At 50.5% G+C, this 23,488-nt stretch overlaps 1 protein-coding gene across 14 annotated transcripts in view; it reads left to right on the top strand.

Moving 5' to 3' along the window:
* Window positions 1–11,403: 11,403 nt before the first annotated feature.
* KASH5 (KASH domain containing 5) overlaps window positions 11,404–23,488 on the top strand; it is a 29,898-nt gene continuing 17,813 nt past the window's right edge. For 6 of the 14 annotated variants that reach the window (XR_008650102.1, XR_008650101.1, XM_055237277.2 and 3 more), the window contains exons 1-11: window positions 11,496–11,601; window positions 12,773–12,890; window positions 14,016–14,153; window positions 14,911–14,970; window positions 17,658–17,762; window positions 18,289–18,475; window positions 19,257–19,321; window positions 21,074–21,179; window positions 21,444–21,605; window positions 22,518–22,635; window positions 22,949–22,999. Coding sequence is in view for 12 of the 14 variants with exons in the window: in XM_055237277.2 (XP_055093252.1) it covers window positions 11,509–11,601; window positions 12,773–12,890; window positions 14,016–14,153; window positions 14,911–14,970; window positions 17,658–17,762; window positions 18,289–18,475; window positions 19,257–19,321; window positions 21,074–21,179; window positions 21,444–21,605; window positions 22,518–22,635; window positions 22,949–22,999 (1,203 nt within the window). In the remaining 2 variants the exon portion in view is untranslated. Of the gene's footprint in view, window positions 11,476–11,495; window positions 11,602–11,840; window positions 11,880–12,772; window positions 12,891–14,015; window positions 14,154–14,905; window positions 14,971–17,657; window positions 17,763–18,288; window positions 18,476–19,256; window positions 19,322–21,073; window positions 21,180–21,443; window positions 21,606–22,517; window positions 22,636–22,948; window positions 23,000–23,488 lie in introns of those variants that run through there. The other 8 variants (XM_063615716.1, XM_055237278.2, XM_063615717.1 and 5 more) reach the window with 7 other exon arrangements.

Raw genomic sequence — 23,488 nt, 5'->3', positions numbered from 1 at the left:
TGTCCCCTCTGAGAATCCTCCGTCATGACCCATCAAGGAGAAAGCTGATCTGATCCTCCCCAGTGCTGAGTCCCATCTAGGACCCGGACACAGCATGTACTCTCTCCCTTGAAGCCCAAGCTGAGCGCTGGATCACCCCGTAGACTCACACACTCAGGAACCCAACAGTGAGTACAATGAATACAAGTCAACTTTCTTTTTTTTTTTTTTTTTTTTTTTGAGACAGTCTCACTCTGTCGCCCAAGCTGGAGTGCAGTGGCATGATCTCAGCTCACTGCAATCTCTGCCACCACCCAAGTTCAAGTGATTCTCATGCCTCAGCCTCCCAAGTAGCTGGGACAACAGGTGCTCACCACCATGCCCAGCTAATTTTTGTATCTTTAATAGAGATGGGGTGTTACCATTTTGGCCAGGCTAGTTTCGAACGCCCAACCTCAGGTGACCTGCCTGCCTCAGCCTCTCAAAGTGCTGGGATTACAGGCGTGAACCATGCCCGGCCAAGTTTGGCTGCTTCTAAGGCCTCTCTCCTTGGCTTGAGGATGGCTGCTTTCTCACTGTATCCTCGCATTGTGTTTTTTTGTTTTGTTTTTTTGTTTTTGAGACAGTCTCATTCTGTAGCCCAGGATGGATGGAGTGCAGTGGCGTGATCTCCACCTTCCAAGTTCAAGAGATTCTTCTGTCTTAGCCTCCCAAGTAGCTGGGACTACAGGTACGCGCTATCATGCCCGGCTAATTTTTGTATTTTTTAGTAGAGACAGGTTTTCACCATATTGGCCAGGCTGGTCTTGAACTCCTAACCTCGTGATCCACCCACCTCGGCCCTCCAAAGTGCTGGGATGACAGGCGTGAACCACTGCACCTGGCCCACATTGGCTTTTATTTGCAATTCTAGAATAGGGCAGTACCTCATTCTATAAAGTAAAATGAGCGTTCCCATGAGCCCAGCAGAGAAGGGTGGTTTACGATCTCGGCTCACTGCAATCTCTACCTCCCGGGTTCAAGCGATTCTCCTGCCTCAGCCTCCTGAGTAGCTGGGATTAAAGGCTCCTGCTGCCACACCCAGCTAATTTTTGTATTTTTAGTAGAGATGGGGTTTCACCATGTTGGCCAGGCTGGTCTTGAACTACTGACCTCAAGTGATCCGCCTACCTCGGCCTCCCAAAGTGCTGGGATTACAGGCGTGAGCCACCGCACCCAGCTAATTTTTGTATTTTTAGTAGAGACAGGGTTTCATCATGTTGGCCAGGCTGGTCTCAAACTCCTGACCTCAAGTGATCCACCCACCTCAGCCTCCCAAAGTGCTGGGATTACAGGAGTGAGCTACTGTGCCCGGCCAGGGATTACATTTTTTTTTTATTTTTTATTACAGAACAATTATTATCTGTCATCAAACTATCCTTTCAGATTCATTTTGAATACCTCCTTTCTTTTTTTTTTTTTCTTTGAGATGGGAGTCTCGCTCTGTCGCCCAGGCTGCAGTGCAGTGGTGCCATCTCGGCTCACTGCAATTTTGCCTCCTGGGTTCAAGTGATTCTCCTGCCTCAGCCTCCTGAGTAGCTCGACTACAGGCACCCACCACCATGCCCGGCTAATTTTTTGTATTTTTAGTAGAGACGGGGTTTCACCATGTTAGCCAGGATGGTCTCCATCTCCTGACCTCGTGATCCGCCCGCCTCGGCCTCCCAAAGTGCTGGGATTACAGGCGTGAACCACCGTGCCCGGCCCCAATTGGTCATTTCAAAGTTACTTTACTTGTGGCCAGGTGTGGTGGCTCACACCTGTACCCCAGCACTTTAGAAGGCTGAGGCGGGTGGATCACCTGAGGTCAGGTGTTTGAGACTAGCCTGGCCGACACGGTGAAACCACATCTCTACTAAAAATACAAAAAATTAGCCAGATATGGCGGTGGGTGCCTGTAATCCCAGCTACTCGGGAGGCTGAGGCAGAATAATTGCTTGAACCCAGGGGGTGAAGGTTGCAGTCAGCCGAGATCACACCACCGCACTCCAGCCTGGACGACAGAGCAAGACTCCGTCTCAAAAAACAAACAAAAAAACAACTAAACAAAGTTACTTTGCTTGTAAAGGTTAAAACAGAGGGGACTTCTTTATCATGCTAGCTAGAAGATGTGGCTATTATCTCTCCCTCCTGTCTCCCCTAAATTCTCAGAGGTCATATAACTTAGTTTCAGCTTGCTGACATGAAACTGTAGCATGAGTGACTCCACTGGTCTCTTGGGCCTAGTGCAGGAGCTCAGTCCAAACCAATGGCTTCCTATAAAATTTATTTAACAAGGCAAATCTACAGAGACAGAAAGCAGATTCATGGTTATGTGGGGCTTCACGGAAAGGAAGGTTGCGTTAGGGATAATGGCTAAGAGATGTGGGGCTTTGTTCTGGAGTGATGAAAATGTTCTAAAATTAATTGTGATGATTGTAGAACTCTGTGAGTATACTGAAAACCACTGAATTATACACTTTAAATGGGTAAATTATGTGGTGCGTGAATGATAACTCAATAAAGCTGTTAAAACAATTAGTTAATAATTCTATTAAACAGTTTACCCTGAACAACTCAGGGTTTAGGGGACTAACCCCCTGTGAGGTAAAAAATCTGAAGATCAATTTTGACTCCCCAAAAACTTAATGACTAATAGCGTGCTACTGACCAGAAGCTTTACATAAACAGTAGAAGAACACATATATTTTATATGTTTTTGGGGATTTTTTTTTGATACAGGATCTTGCCCTGTCACCCAGAGTGGAGTGCAGTGGCGCAATCATAGCTCACTCCAGCCTCGACCCCCCTGATTCAAGCGATCCCCCCTCCTCAGCCTCCCAGGTAGGCAGGACCACAGGTAAGGCTCTCACAACCACACCTGGCTAATTTTTGTATTTTTAGTAGAGATGAGGGTTTCACCATGTTGCCCAGGGGTGTCTCAATTCCTAGGCTCAAGCGATCAGCCCACCTTGGCCTCCCAAAGTTCTGGGATTACAGGCGTGAGCCACCATGCCTGGCTGTGTTATATGTATTATATACTATATTCAAACAATAAAGTGAGCTAGAGAAAAGAAAATGTTATTAAGGAAATCAGAGGAAGTTAGGAGAGGGTTAAAAAAAATAAAATTGCCAGGCACGGTGGCTTATGCCTGTAACCCCAGGAATTTTGGAGGCTGAGGCAGGAGGACCACCTGAGATCAGGACTTTGAGACCAGCCTGACCAACATGGTGAAACCCCATCTCCACTAAAAATACAAAAGTTAGCTGGGCATGGTGGCGCATGCCTGTAATCCCAGCTACATGGGATTGTTCAAGGATGAACTGTATAAGTCACAATGGATCTGCTTCTCTGATCAAACCCTAGATGATAAAGCATTATTCAGCTTGTTCAAATCTGCCAATCTAAAAAGGGCAGTTTCCTGTTGCCTTTCCTGTTCTTTTTGATTTGTAGGAGTTCCTTCAATCACCTACCTTTTAATCCCTTGTCAATTTTTTTTTTTTTTTTTTTTTTTTTTTTTTTTTTTTTTTGAGATGGAGTCTCAATCTGTCGCCCAGGCTGGAGTGTAGTGGTGTGATCTCAGCTCACCACAACCTCCACCTCCCAGATTCAAGCTATTCTCCTGCCTTAGCATCCCAAGTAGTTGGGATTATAGGCATGCTCCACCACATCCAGCTAATTTTTGTATTTTTAGTACAAAAATACAAAATCTGTTGGCCAGGCCGGTCTTAAACTCCTGACCTCAGGTGATCTGCCCGCCTTGGCCTCCCAAAGTGCTGGGATTACAGGCTTGAGCCACCACGCCCAGCCCTGGTCAATTTTAGACACTGCAAATATCTTCCGCTGGTCCTCATCTCATCTCTCATGATCTTGGCCCTTGGGATCCTTGATGAATAGAAACCCTTAATACTGATGTAATCAAATTAATTTTTTTGACTTATGATTCATCCTTTTGGGATCCCTAAAAGAAGTCATTAATACTTTCCTACGTTTTCTTTTATTAATTTTATAGTTTTACCTTTTGCATTTAGTGCTTTCCTAGCAGCTGGTCTCCACTTTACATTATTATGTTATAGAGGAGGAGGGGGCCTGAAAGCCTCTTAGTGCTCAAGATCTTTGAAGACTTAACTGGGCATTAGCTCAATTAGAGAGGAAGAAAGCAATAGAGGATGGGGATGGACCACTATCTCCTGGGCCTCGCTTCCCCCAAGAAAATCCCATGGACCCACCCACAACCACTACATCTCAAGACTATTTCAGCGTCTTCCTCCCAGTGGCTTCACACACCTGGGTGAGACCCCCAACATCTACTCAGTTACCAGGTCTGGTATTCCCTGATACTATCCTGATTTTTTGACTGGAAAAAAAGGGTTAATTCATAAGACTTTGGGTTTTTTTTTTGGGGGGGGGAGGGGGCAGGGGATGGAGTCTCACTTTCTCACCCAGACTGGAGTGCAGTGGTGTGATCTCAGCTCACTGTAACCTCTGCCTCCTGGGCTCAGGTGATCCTTCCACCTCAGCCTCCTGAGTAGCTGGGACCACAGGCATATGCCACCATGCCCGGTTAATTTTTGTAAATTTTTTTTGTAGAAATGTGGTTTCTCCATGTTACCCAGGCTGATATTGAGCTCCTGGGCTCAAGCGATCTGCCTGCCTCAGCTTCCCAAAGTCCTGGGATTACAGGCATGAACCAATGTGCCCAGACCCCCAACACTATTCTAAGCAGTGGGGATTAAGCAGTGAATAAACAATGCCCCAGCATCATGGGATTTGGTGGGGGAGAGAAACAATAAATATGTATCAAGCAATGGCAAATGCTGTGAAGAATAAAGCAATATCAGGCAGAAAGGAAACTCTGAGGGGACCGAGCTCATCTTAGATAGGGTAGTCTCTCTGATACATACACAGAGGGAGGCACTCTGATATATACAGAGACTGAACTGGGGTAATGGAGCAAATCCTGTCTGTGGTAAACCTGGAGAAAGAGACTTTCAGGCTGAGGGAATAGCAAGTGCAAAGGTCCTGAGGCTGGAAATGGCTTGGCTTGATCAAAAACAAGGAAGCCAAGGTGGACAGAGCAGTTATCGATGGAGATAAACAGGGGATAAGATCACAAAAGTAGACGTAGGGTACAGGAGAGCAGACCATGCAGGGTCTTTCGGGCATAGTAAGGAGTTTTTATGTTATTCTATTTAAAATGGGAAGTGAGCTAAGTGTTACAATTAAAGAAGTAACATATATGTATTTACTCATCAAAAAGATTATCCAGACTTTTGCTTGCCACTATGATGGAGTAGCTAGTAGCTGACTAACTCCCCACCAAAAACTATAAAAGCTGAATACAAGCTGGGCACGATGGTTCACACCTGTAATCCCAACACTTTGAGAGGCGGAGGCAGGAGGATCACCTGAGGTCAGGAGTTCAAGACCAGTCTGGCCAACATGGTGAAACCCTGTCTCTACTAAAAATACAAAAATTAGTTGGGCATGGTGGCGGGCACCTGTAATCCCAGCTACTCGGGAGACTGAGGCATGAGTCATTTGAACACGGAGATGGGGTTTCACCATATTAGCAAGGCTGGTCTTGAACTCCTGACCTTGTGATCCACCCATCTCGGCCTCCCAAAGTGCTGGGATTACAGGCGTGAGCCATCGTGCCCAGCCAAGGAAATTAAATTCTTTCCAAGGGAAGATAATACCATCCAATTTTTATATTTTAATTTAAAAATTACCAGTCTTGCCAGGAAACAAAACCAAATGACAGAAAACCAAGAGAAAAAACATGCACTAGAAGTATGTACCCAAAGGTGATCCAGATATTAGAGTTCTCAGATACAGGCTTTCAAATAACTATAATTAATATATTCCCCAAAAATAAATGAAAAGATGGATAATTTCATCAGAGAACTGGAATCTAAGGAGGAGGGAAAATCTAATATAAATTCTAGAGCTTAAAAATAAATAATTAAAATAAAAATTCAGTAGATTAGTCCCACAGCAGGTTAGACACACTGGAAAATAGATCAATAGAAAATATCTAGATTAAATTACACAGAAATAGGGTAGAAAATACATTAAAAACATATGAGACATACAGGTCATGGTTAAAAGTTCTAAGAAATATATACTAGACTCCCAGAAGAGAGGAAAAAGACAATGAGGAGGAAGCAATACTAAAGAACTCCTGGGCAAGAATTTTACAAAATTGATGAAAGACATCAACTCACAGATCCAAGGTGGGAGGATCGCTTGAGCCTGGGAGGTGGAGGTTGCAGTCAGTCAAGAATGCACCACTGTACTCCAGCCTGGGTAACAGAGTGAGACCCTGTTTCCAAAAAAAAAAAAAAAAAAAAAAGGCAGAACGTTGATAATTGCTAAAGCTATGTGTTAGGTATATATGGATTCATTATGTTTACTTTATGTATGTTTGAAATTTTTTTAATACTGTATAAAGATATTTTTAAGTAACTGACTCTAAATACTCCAAATAAAAGGCATAGATTTTCTGATCTACAACTACACGCAACAACATGGTTGAATCTTATACGACAGAGAAACCAGAAACAAAGAACCAGAAACGAAATGTTTCTGTATGGTTTTATTTATTCTGAATAAGAAAACAAATAAAGCTTATCTATGTCATTAGAAATTGGGGTAGGCCGGGCACAGTGGCTCATGCATGTAATCCTAGCACTTTGGGAGGCTGAGGTGGGCAGATCACCTGAGGTCAGGAGTTCGAGACCAGCCTGGCCAACATGGTGAAACCCCATCTCTACTAAAAATTCAAAAATTAGCCAGATACGGTGGCACATGCCTGTAATCCCAGCTACTCGGAGGCTGAGGCAGGAGAATCACTTGAACCTAGGAGGCGGAGTTTGCAGTAAGACGAGATTGCGCCACTGCACTCCAGCCTGGGCCACAGAAGAAGACTTTGTCTCAAAAAAAAAAAAAAAAAAGAAAGAAAAAGAAAAGAAATTGGCCGGGCGCGGTGGCTCACGCTTGTAATCCCAGCACTTTGGGAGGCCGAGGCAGGTGGATCACAAGGTCAGGAGATCGAGATCACGGTGAAACCCCATCTCTACTAAAAAAAAAATACAAAAAATTAACCGGGCATGGTGGCAGGCGCCTGTAGTCCCAGCTACTCGGAGAGGCTGAGGCAGGAGAATGGCGTGAACCTGGGAGGCGGAGCTTGCAGTGAGCCAAGATTGCACCACTGCACTCCAGCCTAGGTGACAGAGCGAGACTCCGTCTCAAAAAAAAAAAAAAAAAAGAAATTAGGGTAAAAGTTACCCTTAGGAGAGTAGGGACTGGAAGGAGCCATGAGGAAGAGACTTGGAGGCAGGTAGTATGTTATATCTTGATCTGGGTTTAGATAACACAGATGTGTTCAATTTCTGAAAATTCATAATGGTTATCACTTATGATCTATGGACTGCTCTATATAAATATTACACTTCACTAAGAGTTTTGGTAAAGTCAAAAATCAGCAGTCAGCATAAAAACAAAACCCAACTATATGCCGTTACAAGAGACATGCCTTAAATATAAGCACACAAAAAGATGGAACGTTACAGGATGAAAAAGATACCCTACATAAACACTAACCAAAGAAAGTTGGAGCAATCTCTACATCAAAGTAGCCATTAAGGCAAAAAGCATTGCTAGAAGTAAAAAAGGACATTTCAAGATAATAAAGGGGTCAAGTCACCAGGAGGATATAACTATTCTAAATCTGTATGCATTTAATAATATAGCTTCAACATAAATAAAGCAAAAATGACAGAACTGAAAGGAGAGATGGAAAAATCCACAGTCATTCAGTACAAGAAACAAACAGTAATTAAAGATTTGAAGAGCATGATTGACAAACTTGAACTGACATAGCTGACCTGCAGGATACGCACTCTGTTCTTTTCCTTTTTTTTTTTTTGAAACAGAGTTTCACTCTTGTTGCCCATGCTGGAGTCCAGAGTCCAGTGGCACAATCTTGGTTCATTGCAACCTCTGCCTCCCAGGTTCAAGCAACTCTCCTGCCTCAGCCTCCCGAGTAGCTGGGAAGACAGGCGTGCACCACCATGCCTCACTAATTTTTTTTATTTTTAGTAGAGATGGGGTTTCACCATGTTGGCCAGGATGGTCTCGAACTCCCAACCTCAGGTGATCCACCCACCTCAGCCTCCCAAAGTGCTGGGATTACAGGCGTGAGCCACCACGCCTGGCCTTTTTTTTTTTTTCTTTTTTTTTGAGATGGAGTCTCGCTCTGTCTTGCCCAGGCTGTAGTGCAGTGGCGCGATCTCAGCTCACTGCAGCCTCCACCTCCTGGGTTCAAGCAATTCTCCTGCCTCAGCCTCCTGAGTAGCTGGGATTACAGGCACATGCCACCACATCTGGCTAATTTTGTATTTTTAGTAGAGACGGGCTTTCACCATGTTGGCCAGGCTGGTCTTGAACTCCTGACCTCAGGTGATCCACCCAACTTGGCCTTCCAAAGTGCTGGGATTACAGGTATGAGCCACCATGCCCAGCCACTCTTTTCAAATATACATGAAGCATTTGCTAAAATAGACCAAATCGTGGACTATAAAGCAAATCTCAACAAATGTCAAAGAAATGAAATCATAGAGTATGTTTGTATGTTTTCTGACCACACTGAATTAAGTAGGAAGCAATAATAAAAAGATAGCAGGGGGCCGGGTGCAGTGGCTCACGCCTGTAATCTCAGCACTTTGGGAGGCTGAGGCACATGAATCACAAGGTCAAGAGATCGAGACTATCCTGGCCAACATGGTGAAACCCCATCTCTACTAAAAATACAAAATATATATATATATATATATAGTTGGCTATGGTGGTGCATGCCTGTAGTCCCAGCTACGCAGGAGGCTGAGGCAGGAGCATCACTTGAATCCAGGAGGCAGACGTTGTAGTGAGCCAAGATCGTGCCACTGCACTCCAACCTGGCGACAAAGCGAGACTCCATCTCAAAAATAAGTAAATAATCAAAAGATAGCAAGGAAGTCATTAAATATCTGGAAAGTAAGCAATATATCTCTAAAAATTATCACTCAGGTCAAATTAGAAAATATTTTGAATTGATAATAATGGAAACGTGGCCAGGCATGGTGGCTCATGCCGATAATCTCAGCACTCTGGGAGGCTGAGGCACGCAGATCACTTGAGGTCAGGAGTTCGAGACCAGCCTAGCCAACATGGAGAAACCCCCATCTCTACTAAAGATACAAAAATTAGCCAGATGTGGTGGTGCATGCCTGTAATCCCAGCTACTCAGGAGGCTGAGGCAGGAGAATCATTTGAACCCAGGAGGCGGAGATCGCAGTGAGCCAAGATCGTGCCATTGCACTCCAGCCTGGGTGACAGATAGAGACTCTGTCTCAAAAAATAATAATAATAATAGAAATGTGGCATAACAAATGTGTCAAGTGTAGCTACAGAAGTTTTTAGAAGGCAAATGATGGCTCTAAATGCATGTATTAGAAGAGATCTTTAAAAATCAAATGACCTGGCTGGGCACATGACCTGGCATCAGCACAGTGGCTCACGCCTCTAATCCCAGCACTTTAGGAGGCCAAGGCAGGCGGCTCACCTGGGGTCAGGAGTTCAAGAACAGTCTGGCCAACATGGTGAAACCCTGACTCTACTAAAAATACAAAAAATTAGCCAGGCATGGCGGGGCACGCCTGTAATCCCAGCTACTCAGTAGGTTGAGGCAGGAGAATCACTTGAACTCGGGAGGCAGAGGTTGCAGTAATCCAAGACCGCACCACTGCACTCCAGCCTGGGTGAGAGTGAAACTCCGTCTCAAAAAAAAAAAATCAATGGCCTAATGGCCTAAAAATATCAGTGACCTAAGCATTCACCTCAAGAAGTTGCAGGGGTAAAGCTGAAAAAAGAACAGCAGATCAGGGGCTTGAGGGCACATGGCTGTAGTTCCACCTACTAAGGAGGCTGAGGTGGGAGGATTACTTGAGCCCAGGAGGTGGAGGCTGCAGTGAGCTAGGGTCACATTACTGCACTCTAGCCTGGGTGAGACCCTGTCTCAAAAAGAGAGGAGGGGGGAGGGGAGGAAGGGGAGGGAGGAGGGGAGGCAGTGGATGCAGAGGGGAAGGGGGAGGGGAGGGGAAGGGAGGGGGAAGGGAAGGGAGGTGGGAGGGGAGATGAGGGGAGGGGAGTGCGGTAAGGGGAGGAGAGGAGCAGAGGGAAAGGGAGAGGAGAAAAGAGAGATGGCACAAATTATTAATATCCATCACCACAGATCTTACAGATATTAAAAAGATTGGCTGGGCATGGTGGCTCATGCCAGTAACCCCAGCACTTTGGGAGGCCAAGGTAGGAGGATCATTTGAGGCCAGGAGTTCGAGACCAGCCTAACATAAGACCACGTTTCTCCCCCTCCAAAAAAAGGCAATATTATGAACTTTCTGCAAATTATTTGAAATTTTAGATAAAATGGAAAAATTCCTTGAAAACCACAACTTACCAAAACTACAACTTACCAGAAATAAAATAGAACATCTGAATAGTTGTATTTTTATAAAAGAAATAGAATTTGTAATTTAAAGTCTTTCCACAAAGAAAACTCTAGGTCCAGATGGCTGGTGACTTCTTCCAAACACATAAAAAATAAATAACATCAATCCTACACTAGCACTTCCAAAGAACAGAAAAAGAGAGAACACTTCTCCACACATTATATCAGCATAGACTTGTTAACAAAAACCAACAGGGATCTTACAGAAAAGAGAAGAAAAGAAAATCTGGCAATATATAAAAAGGCCAGGCCAGGCGCTGTGGCTCACGCCTGTAATCCCAGCACTTTGGAAGGCCGAGGCGGGTGGATCACCTGAGGCTGGGAGTTCAGTACCGGCCTGGCCAACGTGGTGAAACCCCGTCTCAACTAAAAATACAAAAATTAGCCAGGTGTGGTGGCGGGCACATGTAATCCCAGCTACTCGGGAGGCTGAGGCAGGAGAATTGCTTGAACCCGGGAAGCGGAGGTTGCAGTGAGCTGAGATTGTGCCACTACACTTCAGCCTGGGCGACAGAGCGAGACTCCATCTCAAAAAAAGAAAGAAATGGGGGACGGACAAGGAGTCTCTCAGTTCAGTTCCCCCTTCCTCAGCCCATTTCACCAAAGCCTGAAGCCGAAGAGAAGAACACCAGCCCCAGCATGGCGGGCGCAGCCACCCCCGCCTTCCACCACCAGACAAACTCCGTGGCCACCGCCTGCTCTGCCAGCGCGCATGCGTGGCACGCGTCGGCCGCCGGTGTGCACCTGCGTCTTAGGAGGAGTCCGGGCGGGGAGGGGCGGGGCTCAGACGCTGCGCACGCGCACTCGCGACCTCCCGCCTCCTTTTGCTTTTTCTGGCGGGAAAAGCTCACGCGCACCTCCCCCAACTCAACTGCCGTTCGTCGTTCGTGGACGTCCGTTGTGTCCCGAGACTAGGACGTGGCTCCAGGTGCGCCCCTGCCCCGCGGCGAGGTTCCCCAGAATGGCCCTTCCCAGCCCCTACCGAAATCCTAGCAAAGCCCCCCCATTTTGTGGGAGAGATTCCCCTGCGTCAGGGCCCCGGGCGGATCACAAGGTCAGAAGATAGAGACCATCCTGGGGAAGTGAAACCCCGTCTCTACTAAAAATACAAAAAATTAGCCAGGCGTAGTGGCGCGCACCTATAATCCCAGCTACTCGGGAGGCTGAGGCAGGAGAACTGCTTGAACCTGGAAGGCAGAGGTTGCAGTGAGCTGAGATCGCGCGCCACTGCACTCCAGCCTGGGTGACAAGAGTGAGACTCCATCTCAAAAAAAAAATCCTGACCACATCCCCTCAGAAATACTGAAAGGAGTCCACCAGGAAATCTTACAGGTGACCCCCGAAATCCTGTCAGAATCGTCTAGAAATTCTGTCAGACTTCTCCCTCAGAGCCTGCCAGAAACTTTCCCCAAAATCCTATTACTCTCCCCAAATCAGCAGAGCCACCTAGACTCCTGTCAGAGATCCCCAGAAATCCTGGCAGGTCCCCTCCCAAACCCAGTCAGACCTCAGATTCCGTCAGAGAGCACAGAAGTCCATCAAAGACACCCCAGAAATGGAGACCCCAAAATGCATTTGGAGACCTCCACAGAAATCAAGACCCTCCAAATCCAGCCAGAGACCCCCAGAAATCCAGAGACCCCCCCTAGAAATCAAGACCTCCAAAACCAAGCCAGAGACCCTAAGAAATCCAGTCAGACCCCTGCAGAAATCAAGACCCCCAAAATCCAGCCAGAGACCCCCCAGAAATCCAGTCAGAGACCCCCGCAGAAATCAAGACCCCCAAAATCCAGAGACCCCGAATAAATCAAGACCCCCAAAATCCAGTCAGAGGCCCCAGAAATCAAGACCCCCAAAATCCAGTCAGAGAACCCCCAGAAATCCAATCAGACCCCTGCAGAAATCAAGACCCCCGAAATCCAGCCAGAGACCCCTGAAATCCAGTCAAACCCCCACAGAAATCAAAATCCCCAAAATCCAGCCAGACACTCCCCAGAAATCCAGCCAGAGACCCCCCAAAATCCTGTCAGAGCCCTTGAAAGCCCACCAAGGCCTACACCACCCAGAGCTCCTGCCAGGGCCCCATCCTGGTTCAGTGTCCCTGTCCCAGTCCCATCAGACCCCCGAGATCAGCCAACACCCCCAGGTCCCTCAGGACTCCATCCCGAACCCATGCCGTGTGCCAGGGCCCAGCCAAGGCCATGGCCTCCCTTTGCACCCTGCAGGGTGTTCCAGACCCTGGAAGGGCTTCTCTTCAAAGACCCGTGTTTCCAGAACGTTCCAGAAGCGCACAGTGGCAGCGGGCCCACGTGGCTTGGGGAGAGCAGGCGCTGGGGGAGCTGGGTGAGGACAGGCGAGCCCAGGCTCGACTGGTGGCCCCAAAGGGCGCCCGTGCCCGCTGTGATGATAGCAGCGCCCAGGTCTCTCTGTAGCCCCCAGAGTGCGGCCACTAAGGTGTTGGGTCGGCCTGGGTGGAATGGAGGCAGGATGGGGCCCCCCAAACTCCTGTCACTGCTGCAGGGACTGCCCAGAGCAGCTGCAAGTGGGGCTGGCAGGGATGAGGAGGAGGTGGCCTGGGCTTGAGGGACCATGTACGTCCTGAGTTGGAACCCAGGGGAGCAGCAGGTTTGGGGCCGTGATGAGGAGAGACCTAGGGGTTGCCCGATGGAGAGAAAAGGGACAGGAAGAGGCAGGAGCTTCAGAGACTACTCAATGCCACTCCAGCCTGAGGGATTGGAACTTAGTCCGGGGGCATTAGGGAGCCATGGGAGGATCAGGAGCAGGGGCAAGTCAGGATCAAACTCCCGTGAGAAGCCAGCCAGCCAAATCCAGGCTGATGTGACAAGATCGGCAGCTGCCCAGGGCCGTGTGGGAGCCAGACACGGCCCCTCGCTTCCCGACAGAGGCCACGTGAAGCCGAGGCAGGATGCAGGAGAGCGTCCCAGGCAGAGACCTGGGCGTGGGAGCGGTCTGCAGCTCAGAGTGGCTGGAGCATCATGTGCGATTTGGGGTGCTGAGGTGGGCGGTCAGCCGTGCAGGGCCTTGGCGTCAGGGCCAGGGTCTAGCCTGTCCCCAGGGTTCGGGGAGCCATGGAAGGGTACTTAGCAGGGGAGGGGCAGGTCAGCTCTGGGGCCCTGTGGGGACAGACTGGAGGGCAAGCCTGGGGATAGGAGGCTGGGACAAAGGCCAGGGAAGAAGACCAGGCAGCCTGGGCCAGCGACAAGCCATGTGAAGAAAGGGAGGCAGTGACCCCCCCACCCACCTACTAGCCCCTTTGATGTCAGCCACCTCGTTCCCCAGCCCACACCTCCAATCCATAAAACAGGTCAGAGCGGAGCTGCTCAGGTCCTAGCGGGGGTGACAAACAGGTTGTGAGGACCCAGAGGTCCTGGGGCACAGGTGGGGCCAGGCAGGCCCCGACCCTTGGTGGCTGCTCTGAGGACACCATTCCCCTGCTTCTCCTTCCAGGAGTGCTCGGGGCAGCTGGTCCTTTTCCCATCCCTCCCCGTGAAGGAGGGAGGCTGGTAGCTTTGCCAGCAGCTGCGTTGTGGCAGGGGTGGCCCATGGACCTGCCCGAGGGCCCAGTGGGTGGCCCCACCGCGGAAAGTAAGTGGCTGGGACCCTATTTGCCCCGGGTAGGGTAAGGAGGGAGCCATGGGTGAATGGGCGCCAGGCTGTGACTTGGGGACTTGGGAGAGGTGGCTGGGGGTGGCTGAGCCTTTGCATGGGTGCAGAGTGGAAGGGAGGGAAGGGACTCTGGTAGATTAAGTGCCTACTGTATGCCCGCCCACCTGTCTGTACCCCTTATCTCCTGTGGGGAGGCTGGACTGTGTGAGAGCACAAGCAGCCCCGCCCGTTATTCCATTCAGATCGCTGCCCAGATGGCACTTCTTACTTTATGTAAAGCAGCTGCCCTGTGACACTCTCTCCCCTGCCCTGCTTCACTTCTCTTCATAGTGCTCACATCTGTATGTCATGTTTTGTCTCTGTCTCCCCTGCTACAGCATGAGCTCCACAAGACAGCGTCTGTTTTATTCACTCTGGTATTCCCAGTCCCTAGAGCAGCGCTGTCCTGTGGAAGTATAATATGAGCCACATAGTAATTTATTATTTTTAAAAAGAAAAAAGGAACAGGTGAAATGAATGGTGATCATAGATTTTCCTTATATAGCCAGACTAATACCCTGTATATTATATATGTATACAAGATACAGACATATAGACAGATATATATGTATATATCCAGTATATAGCCAATATAAAAAATGTATTCAGATATTCTGTTTTTTCATACTAAGTCCTAAAGATCTAGCGTGTACTTCACACTAACAGAGCATTTCAATCTACACTCGCCTCAGTTTAGGTGCCCCCGAAGGAGAGACTGCCCTACTGGTTGGGACCCCAGAGCAACTCCTGACTCATCGTAGGAGCTGTTACTGTTGAATGAACGGATGGATATAGGCTGAATGGGTGTGAAAGCTGGCTTCAGAGGGTGGGGAGGAGGCACTGGGGTTGCCTCTCTGAAACTCATCTGCCGAATGAGAGAGCCCAGTCTGATGGGGATGGTAGGGCCCCTTTCTTAGAGGCTCCCAGGCATCCACAGCACAGCCTGCATCTTTTTCTACAAAGCCCCAGACCTCAGGAGGCTTTCCAGGTAGGAGGGTCAGAGGCAGACACCAGGGTGTGGGAACCAGAGGACAGGCTGTCTAGTGACGGCCGTCTAAACTTCACCTGCACCAGCAGAGGGCGTGCAGATCCGGGTGGCAAGGGCTGAGACAGCTTCGAGAGGCTCCGGAAGCAAAGGTAGGAACACACCCAGAAGGAGAGATGGAGACAGAGGAAGGCAGAGGGAAAAAGAAATAGCAGAGGAAGGAAAGAGAAGGCTTAGGGAATGGAGAGTCTCTGAGATATGGGAAGGGAAGTACAGAGACTGAGATACAGAGAAGAAAACAGGGACAAGGGACATGGAGGCAGAGAGACAGGACATGGGGAAGAGAGACTGGGAGAAAGAGAGAAAGAGCCAAAGAGAAATGTAAAGAAGAGGCAAGGACAGAGACATAGAGGAGAGAGATAGAGACACTGAGGAAGGAGATCTTTCTCAGGAACAGGAATGACATCACCCTGGGGGAATCCTGAGATGTGACTTCAGACACATGCTGATCCTCAGAGCCAGCACGACCTGATGCCAGTCCTAAGTTCTATTCCCAGTTTAGCTCTCTCTGGCAAGCAGCCCTGGTGAACGATCCCATTGGGCCTCAGGGTCCTCATTCATGTAACATGAGAAAGACAGTGAGAGGGCTGAGTATGGTGGCTCACGCCTGTAATCCCAGCACTTTGGGAGGCCAAGGTGGGCGGATCACTTGAGGTCAGGAGTTCGAGACCAGCCTTGCCAACAGGGTGAAACCCCATCTCTACTAAAAATACAAAAATTAGCTGGGCCTGGTAGCAGGCACCTGTAATCCCAGCTACTCGGGAGGCTGACGCAGGAGAACTGCTTGAACCTTGGAGGCAGAAGTTGCAGTGAGCGGAGATCGCGCTACTGCACTCCAGCCTGGGTGACACAGCGAGACTCCACCTCAAAAAAAAAAAAAAAACAGTGAAAGGAGGAAAACAGACTGGGGCCAAAGCCTTGGTCTCCCCTAACTGTGAGTTCACACACTCCTTCCCAAGGGCCAAACCTAGGAGCATGGGTTCAAGACAGAGGGGGTGCAAATTTCACTCACTACAAAGAACCCTGGAAGAGTTAGAGGGAAGAGAAAGTTGACTCATGTTAAACGGGTGACTTTGGCTAGTTCTTAGTTTCTCTATGCCTTAGTCCCCTCATTTGTAAAGTAGGGATTATAATAGCATCGATTATTATTATGCTACTAGACAGTTCATGTAAAGTGCTCAGAAAAGGCCTGGCACCTACTAAATGCTCAATAAGTGTTCAATTCTATTCTTGAGTCCCCACCACGTGCCAGGCCCTCTGCCAAAGCCTTTCTAGATTTTATCTCATTTTCTCTCTAGGAAAGAGATAACACCAACCCCATTTTCCAGAGGAAGTTGAGTCCATTGCCCCAGGTGCCACCACTTGTCTGAGGCCAAGCCTCGGTTGCCCCCTAGATCTACCCAGTCCTGCAGCCTGTGCTCAGTGAGCTGCTGCACCCAGCTGTTCAAGGCCAGGGCAGGGAGCCTACAAGGTCACTTCCAGCCCTGGGAGAGAGGCTGGGCCAGCCCAGTGGCTCCTGCAGTTGAGGATCTCTTCCTGTGTCGTGGAGCATTTGTTGAGCACCTACCATCTGCAGGTGTTGTGGCTACAACAGTAGACAAATAGACCCCAGGACGTGTGTGTGTGTGTGTGTGTGTGTATACACATGTGTGCTTCACATACACAGAGCTAACTCAGCCCTGGTGAGGAGGATCACTCTACCCACCCCCCCAGTAGGGAAACCGAGGCTCTGAGAGAAGAGACTTGCCCACAGATGTGCAGCTGGACTCTGCACCCAGGTCTATCTGACACACTGATCCAGCTCATAACCATTCCCTCACTGCCCACCTTGCCTGGTTTACCCCATCCCTTCATGTCTCAGCCCCTGGCCATGGGCTCCAATGATGCCACCCTCGCCTTAAGGATGCAGGGAGGAGAGAGACCTGGTCCCCAGGGTGGGCTGGGAGACCGGAGATGCAGCAGGCGGGATCGATCTGGGCTGCCCATGCATTATTGGATTGTTCCTGGCTCCTGGGCCCCCCTTCACTCTCAGCTCCTCCCAGAATCCTCTCTTCTTTGCCCTCCCCCACCCTGTCCCTCTCTGAGTCCAGCCTGGGAGGCTGGAGAGGAAAGGAGGAAAAGGTGATCTCAGAGCGTCCTTCTCTGGGCTCCTAAGCCAATTGGACACAAAAAGACAGCAGGGGGGACTTCCTGGTCTGAAAGATGGGGGGAAGTAACTCAGAGACCCTCACATTGTTGCCTCCTCCTGAAGCTTCCTGCTGTTCCCCGCCCGCCCTAACTCCCGGTGCTCTGAGTGAATTCCCTCCCCGCTGCAGAGCCCAGGCGGTTGAGGACCTGGGGTCACCCCTCTTCCTTCCTCATTCTTCTCACTGGTGAGCTGAGCCCTCTTGTCTCCCCAGTGTACCTCTGGGAGCAGCCTGAGGAGGCAAGGCTGGGGATGCCGATCAGCTTGGAGGAGCAAATACTAAACTCCACGTTTGAAGCTTGTGACCCTCAGAGGACAGGTGGTGGGGGCAGGAGGGGTGCTGGGGACCAGTGCGGGCAGGATAGGGGTGGAGGCTGGGAACTGGGGAGCCTCAGAGAGAAGACTGGGCTAGGGCCCCCTCTTGGGGGTATTGCAAGAACAAAGTGGGTGATTATGGGAAGCTTCAGGAAGAAGAAAGTGGATAATGAGGTGAAGGCCTTTTAGAATGAGGAAAACTTGGGGGACATTGATGGAAGAGGGCAGAGTTTTGGGGTCGTGGGATAGGGGAGGGAGGCAGCCACCATGGTGGTATGGGGCATGGCTGGTGCTGTCCCCATGTCCATCCCCTTTGGTTTACCCTGTGATGGGAGGATGACTGGGCCCCATTTCCCGGTGAAAAAGTGGACTCAGAGGAGGGGAAAGGGCTTGCCCAGTGTGTCTCCACTGGGCCATGGAGCAGGAGTGCCACCAGCCTAGCCAGTGACATCCTGCTCCAAAGCTGCTGCCAGTCCATACCCACCACTCCCCACCTGCCCCAGACCCCCTCACTGCATGCTCTGTCCCAGGCACTGTGGCTGTGGCCCAGGTGCTGGCCTACCTGGAGGCTGTGACAGGCCAGGGCCCCCAGGATGCACGCCTCCAAACATTGGCCAACAGCCTGGACCCCAATGGGGAGGGCCCTAAGGCCACTGTGGACTTGGACACTTTCCTGGTTGTCATGCGTGACTGGATTGCTGCCTGTCAACTACATGGGTGAGTCCCCACATCTTCATCCTCCTCTGGGAAGTCCTTCCTAAGATCTAACCTCATACCTGTTTACTGGAGCCAGCATCCTTTAGGCCCAAGGACCTACTGTGTTTGGAACGAGGCTGTGGAGAGAAAAATGAAGAGATGGGATTCAGAGGGGGTAGATAGGGTGTCTGAGGACAAAATAATTTGGATGAGGAAGCAGAGGGGGTCTGGGAGACAGAAATAAAATGGGGCTGGAGAAGGGAGGAGTTTGGGGCTGACAGAGGTCCCTCCCCATCCCTTCACCAAACCCACTCCTTGCCCCTCCTGCTTTTCTTTTTTTTTTTTTTTTTTTTGAGACGGGGTCTCGCTCTGTCGCCCAGGCTGGAGTGCAGTGGCGCGATCTAGGCTCACTGCAAGCTCCGCCTCCCGGGTTCACGCCATTCTCCTGCCTCAGCCTCCGAGTAGCTGGGACTACAGGCGCCCGCCACCACGCCCGGCTAATTTTTTTGTATTTTTAGTAGAGACGGGGTTTCACCGTGGTCTCGATCTCCTGACCTCGTGATCCACCCGCCTCGGCCTCCCAAAGTGCTGGGATTACAAGCATGAGCCACCGCGCCCGGCCGCCCCTCCTGCTTTTCCATCTGGCAGCAGGCACTTGCCATCTGGCCTTACCCTCCTACCCTGTGGTGCCAGCTCTCACCTGACCCAGTCCCCTCCTCCCACCTGCAATCCCCCTGCCTGTGGCTGGTGAGGACTGAGGGGCAGCTACAGTGGGGCTCTAAGCCTCATCCCTTTGATACAGGGGATTAGAGCTGGAAGAGGAGACCGCCTTCGAGGGAGCCCTGACCTCCCGGCAACTGCCATCTGGTGAGATTGCTATATATAGAATGAAGCAGGCAGGCCCTGGGTCAGACAGTGTGGGGACTTACCACCCAGGGCAGAGCAAGGGATAGGGTAGGAACCAGGGACCTTTACTATAGCCTAGAGCTGTGAGTGTGGCCTTCTAGGTCCTCTGTCCCTTCCTTCCCTGAGCTTTGGGATTTTTTTCTTCAGAGGGTGGTTTCCAACTCTTCCTCCTCGCACCAGCCCTATTAGAGAGGGCTTCGAGGCCCCGCCTACCTCTGCTCCATCATTAACATCACCTCTCCTCACTCTAGTCCAGGCATTCACAGGCCCACTGGTCTTGCTGCCCTTCCTCGAATGTGCCCCACTTCTGCCCAGCACAGGCCCTTGCTCAGGCTGTTCCCCTCCACTCCTCGCTCCCCACCCCCCTGGACTTTTTTTTTTTGAGATAGAGTTTCGCTCTTGTTGCCCAGGCTGTTGTGCAATGGCGCGATCTCAGCTCACCGCCACCCCCACCTCCTGGGTTCAAGCAATTCTCCTGCCTCAGCCTTCCTAGTAGCTGGGATTACAGGCATGCGCCACCATGCCCAGCTAATTTTGTATTTTTTGTAGAGACAGGGTTTCTCCATGTTGGTCAGGCTGGTCTCGAATTCCGGACCTCAGGTGATCCAACTGCCTTGGCCTCCCAAAGTGCTGGGATTACAGGCGTGAGCCACTGCGCCAGGCCGTCATCCTTCACACCTCTGGCAAAGGGGAAGCCCTGGTATGCCCCTGGCTAGAGTTCCATGCTCCCCATGCTCACTCCTAGACTTGTAGGCCTTTCCATGGGAACATCCACCTGCAGAGGAAATCTGATTATCTAGTTAGCCACTGGCGCCTGGGTTTAGTTGGCTGGTTTGCTCACCATTATATCCCCAGGACCTCACACATAGGAGGTGCTCCATAAAAAAAGTTGTCATGATTACAGGCGTGAGCCTGTAATCCCAGCATTTTGGAAGGCCAAGGTGGGAAGAACATTTGAGCCCAGTAGTTTGAGACCAGCCTGGGCAACATAGTGAGACACCATCTCTACTAAAAATAAAAAATTAGCTGAGTGAGGTGGCATGTGCTTGTGGTCCCAGCCGGGACAGAGTCAGGAGGATCGCTTGAGCCTGAGAGGTCAAAGCTGCAGTGAGCCATGATTGCACCACTGCACTCCAGCCTGGGCAATAGAGCAGGATCCTGTCTTTAAAAAAAAAAAAAAAGGTGGTCATGTTCCATTTCTCTAGCCATACAAAAAAGGTGGGGAAGGAAGTTCTCTTCAACCTCCTTCATCAGGCTTAGGGGCCCAGGGAGGGCTGCGAACAGAGGAGGGACTAGAGGCCAGGAGGCCAGAGAAGAGGCTCTGGTGAGGATCCAAGAGGAGAAAGCAAGGGCCGGGGCATGGAGACAGAGAGGAGGGGTGGAGCAGAGAGTCAGGGGCAGGAGGGAGAAGTCTGGGCTCTGCTGGACTGGGGGTGACAGGGAGCAAGGGAGCCAGGTCCGCCCAGTGGCTGGGTGGTTGGTGGGGGATCTGGGAAGGGGAAGGTGAAGTGCTGCCCAGTGTTGGGTGTAAAGAATGTGGGGGGTTGGGGTTATCTGGGAGATCCAGCCTGAGCTCAAAGTAGAAGACAAGCAAGAGGGCTTTACAGTGGGTATAACTGCAGCCCCAAAAGCCCATGAGATCCTCCAGAGCACAGGTGAGGGTGGAGCCAGATGGAGTCCAACCTCATAGCCCTGGGGCACCTTACATTTAAGGGTACCAGGGAGGCCAACACCCTCTTGTCTGTCTGCCAGGATGCCCAGAAGCTGAGGAGCCAGCCAACCTGGAGAGCTTCGGAGGCGAAGACCCCGGACGCGAGCTGTACCTATCCTCACACCCCTCCCTGACCCTCCTGCCCACACCCTGTCCCCTCCAGCCTGCCAAGGCCTGGGTAGGGCTTGGGATCCTTCAGGGAAATGAATGAGGGACGGGGCTTTGCTGAAAGTTCAGGGAGAGCAGAGGAGTCTCTCTCCTGTTTATCTTTCCCCAAAAGAGCCACATCTCCCCACCACCAGCACCTACCTCGACCTGGGGAAATGAGTCAGGGGCTGTGGACAGTGACCTGAACCCCTTCCTTGCCCCTAGACAAGCCACAGCTGACCTGCTGAGCAGCCTGGAGGACCTGGAGCTCAGCAACCGACGTCTGGCTGGGGAGAATGCCAAACTCCAGCGGAGCGTGGAGACAGCTGAGGAGGGGTCAGCACGCCTTGGGGAGGAGATCTTGGCTCTGCGCAAGCAGCTTCACAGGTGGGCTGGACCCCACACCCACCCTCCCCAGCGCCCCTGCCTCCGTCCTCCCTGCAGCACCCGGCCTCTATCTCCCATGCTCGCTGTCTGCATCCTGCTCTTTGACTCTGTACCTGTCCTTTCTTTTCCCTTTTCTGTTTTTTATCTTTTGTGTCTCTCTGGTTCTTATCTCTCAGCCTCTGTTTTGGTGTTTTTATCTTTCCCTCAAGAGTTCAGACTTCTCTCTCACTCTCCTTTTTTTTTTTTTTTTTTTTTTTTTTTTTTGAGACAGGGTCTCACTCTGTCACCCAGGTTGGAGTGCAGTGGGCGTGATCACAGCTCACTGTAACCTCCGCCTCTGGGCTCAAGCGATCCTCCCATCCTCCCACCTCAGCCTCCCAAGTAGCTGGGACCACAGGCCCACCACCCTGCTTGGCTAATTTTGTTTTATTTTTTATAGAAATGAGTTCTCACTGTGTTGCCCATGCTGGTCTCAAACTCCTGGGCTCAAGCCATCCTCCCACCTTATCCTCCCAAAGTGCTGGGAGTACAGGCCTGAGCCACTGCACCCAGCCTAGATTTCTCTCTTTATTCTTTTCCTCTCTCTGATTCTTCATGTCACTCGCCCTTTCATCTCTCTGTGCTTTGTCATTCTTCATGTTTATCATGGTCTCCCTGTTCTAGTCCCCCACTCTCTCTAGGTCTCTTTCCCACCTCCTCAGTCTTTTAGGTTAAAACTGGGTCTCTGTGCCCACACCAGGTCTCTTTCTCCTCTTTTCTTGCTGGGTCTCTGTCCTCCCCTTTCTCTGGGTCTCTGTCCCTGCCCACCACCTGGGATCTCTCTGTTGCTAATGTCTCTCAGAATGGATCTGTCTCTGTGCTTCTCTGCCTTCCTCTCTCTCGTATGGCTCATCTGCCCCCACCCGCATTCAGCACCCAGCAGGCCCTGCAGTTTGCCAAGGCCGTGGATGAGGAGCTGGAGGACCTGAAGACTCTGGCCAGGAGCCTGGAGGAACAGAATCGCAGCCTTCTGGCCCAAGCCCGGCAGGCGGTGGGTCTGGCCCAGGGGAAGGAAGGTGCCCTCTCTCTTCTTTGTTTCCTGGAGTCAGGGCGGCAGAGTGTGACTATGGAGTAGGAAGGGACAGAGGTCACCTGGCTTTCTCCCTCTCTCCAGGCCCTGCTCACCCTAACTTTTTCAAGCTTACCTGCCATCCTTCTCATGACAAAGGAGACAGCAGGAGCCATCAGGGCTTCCCAGACCCATTCCCACAGGCCCTGGTTGTGTTCTCAGGGGTGGGAGAAGGGCAACATGGGGGCAAGGAGACTAGAAATGAAACCTTTGTCCTCTCTCTGGGGTTGGTCAGGAAAAGCAGCAGCAGCATCTGGTGGCTGAGATGGAGACTCTGCAGTTGGAGGTGAGCAGAGGCCCAGCACCCACCCCCACCCCTTCCCCAGTCCTTAGGGTCTTCTTGACACCACTCCCTTCTGCCCCCAACACCCCAGCAGCCTACCACCAAACAACCTTCAGCCTGCCTGGGGAGACCTCAGAATGTCAGTAGTGTGGGAGTGTCCCTGAGGTCACGTCACACTGTGAGAACAGCCATGGTTGACGAGAGTGTGAGGCATGGGGTCAGCCTACATGGCTTCAGGCTGAGGCCACCTACCTAAGAGTGGACCAGTCCCTCCCTTTTCTGTGCCTCAGTTGCCTCACTTACAAAGATGAACAAAACAATGGCATCTGCCTCATTGGTTTGTGTGAGACTTCAACCAAAGGATACTTGTAAAGTCTTGGGCACAAGGTAGGACACATAGGATGTGCTCACTAAAAGTTAGCTAGCATTGTTTCTATATTAGCATTTTTTTACAGTGAATAAAACATCCAGGCACAGTGGCTCATGCCTGGA

The sequence above is a fragment of the Symphalangus syndactylus genome, chromosome 13 (genome assembly GCF_028878055.3).
Source record: "Symphalangus syndactylus isolate Jambi chromosome 13, NHGRI_mSymSyn1-v2.1_pri, whole genome shotgun sequence".
NCBI classification, from domain to species: domain Eukaryota; kingdom Metazoa; phylum Chordata; class Mammalia; order Primates; family Hylobatidae; genus Symphalangus; species Symphalangus syndactylus.
This window is presented reverse-complemented; position numbering and strand designations above follow the sequence as displayed.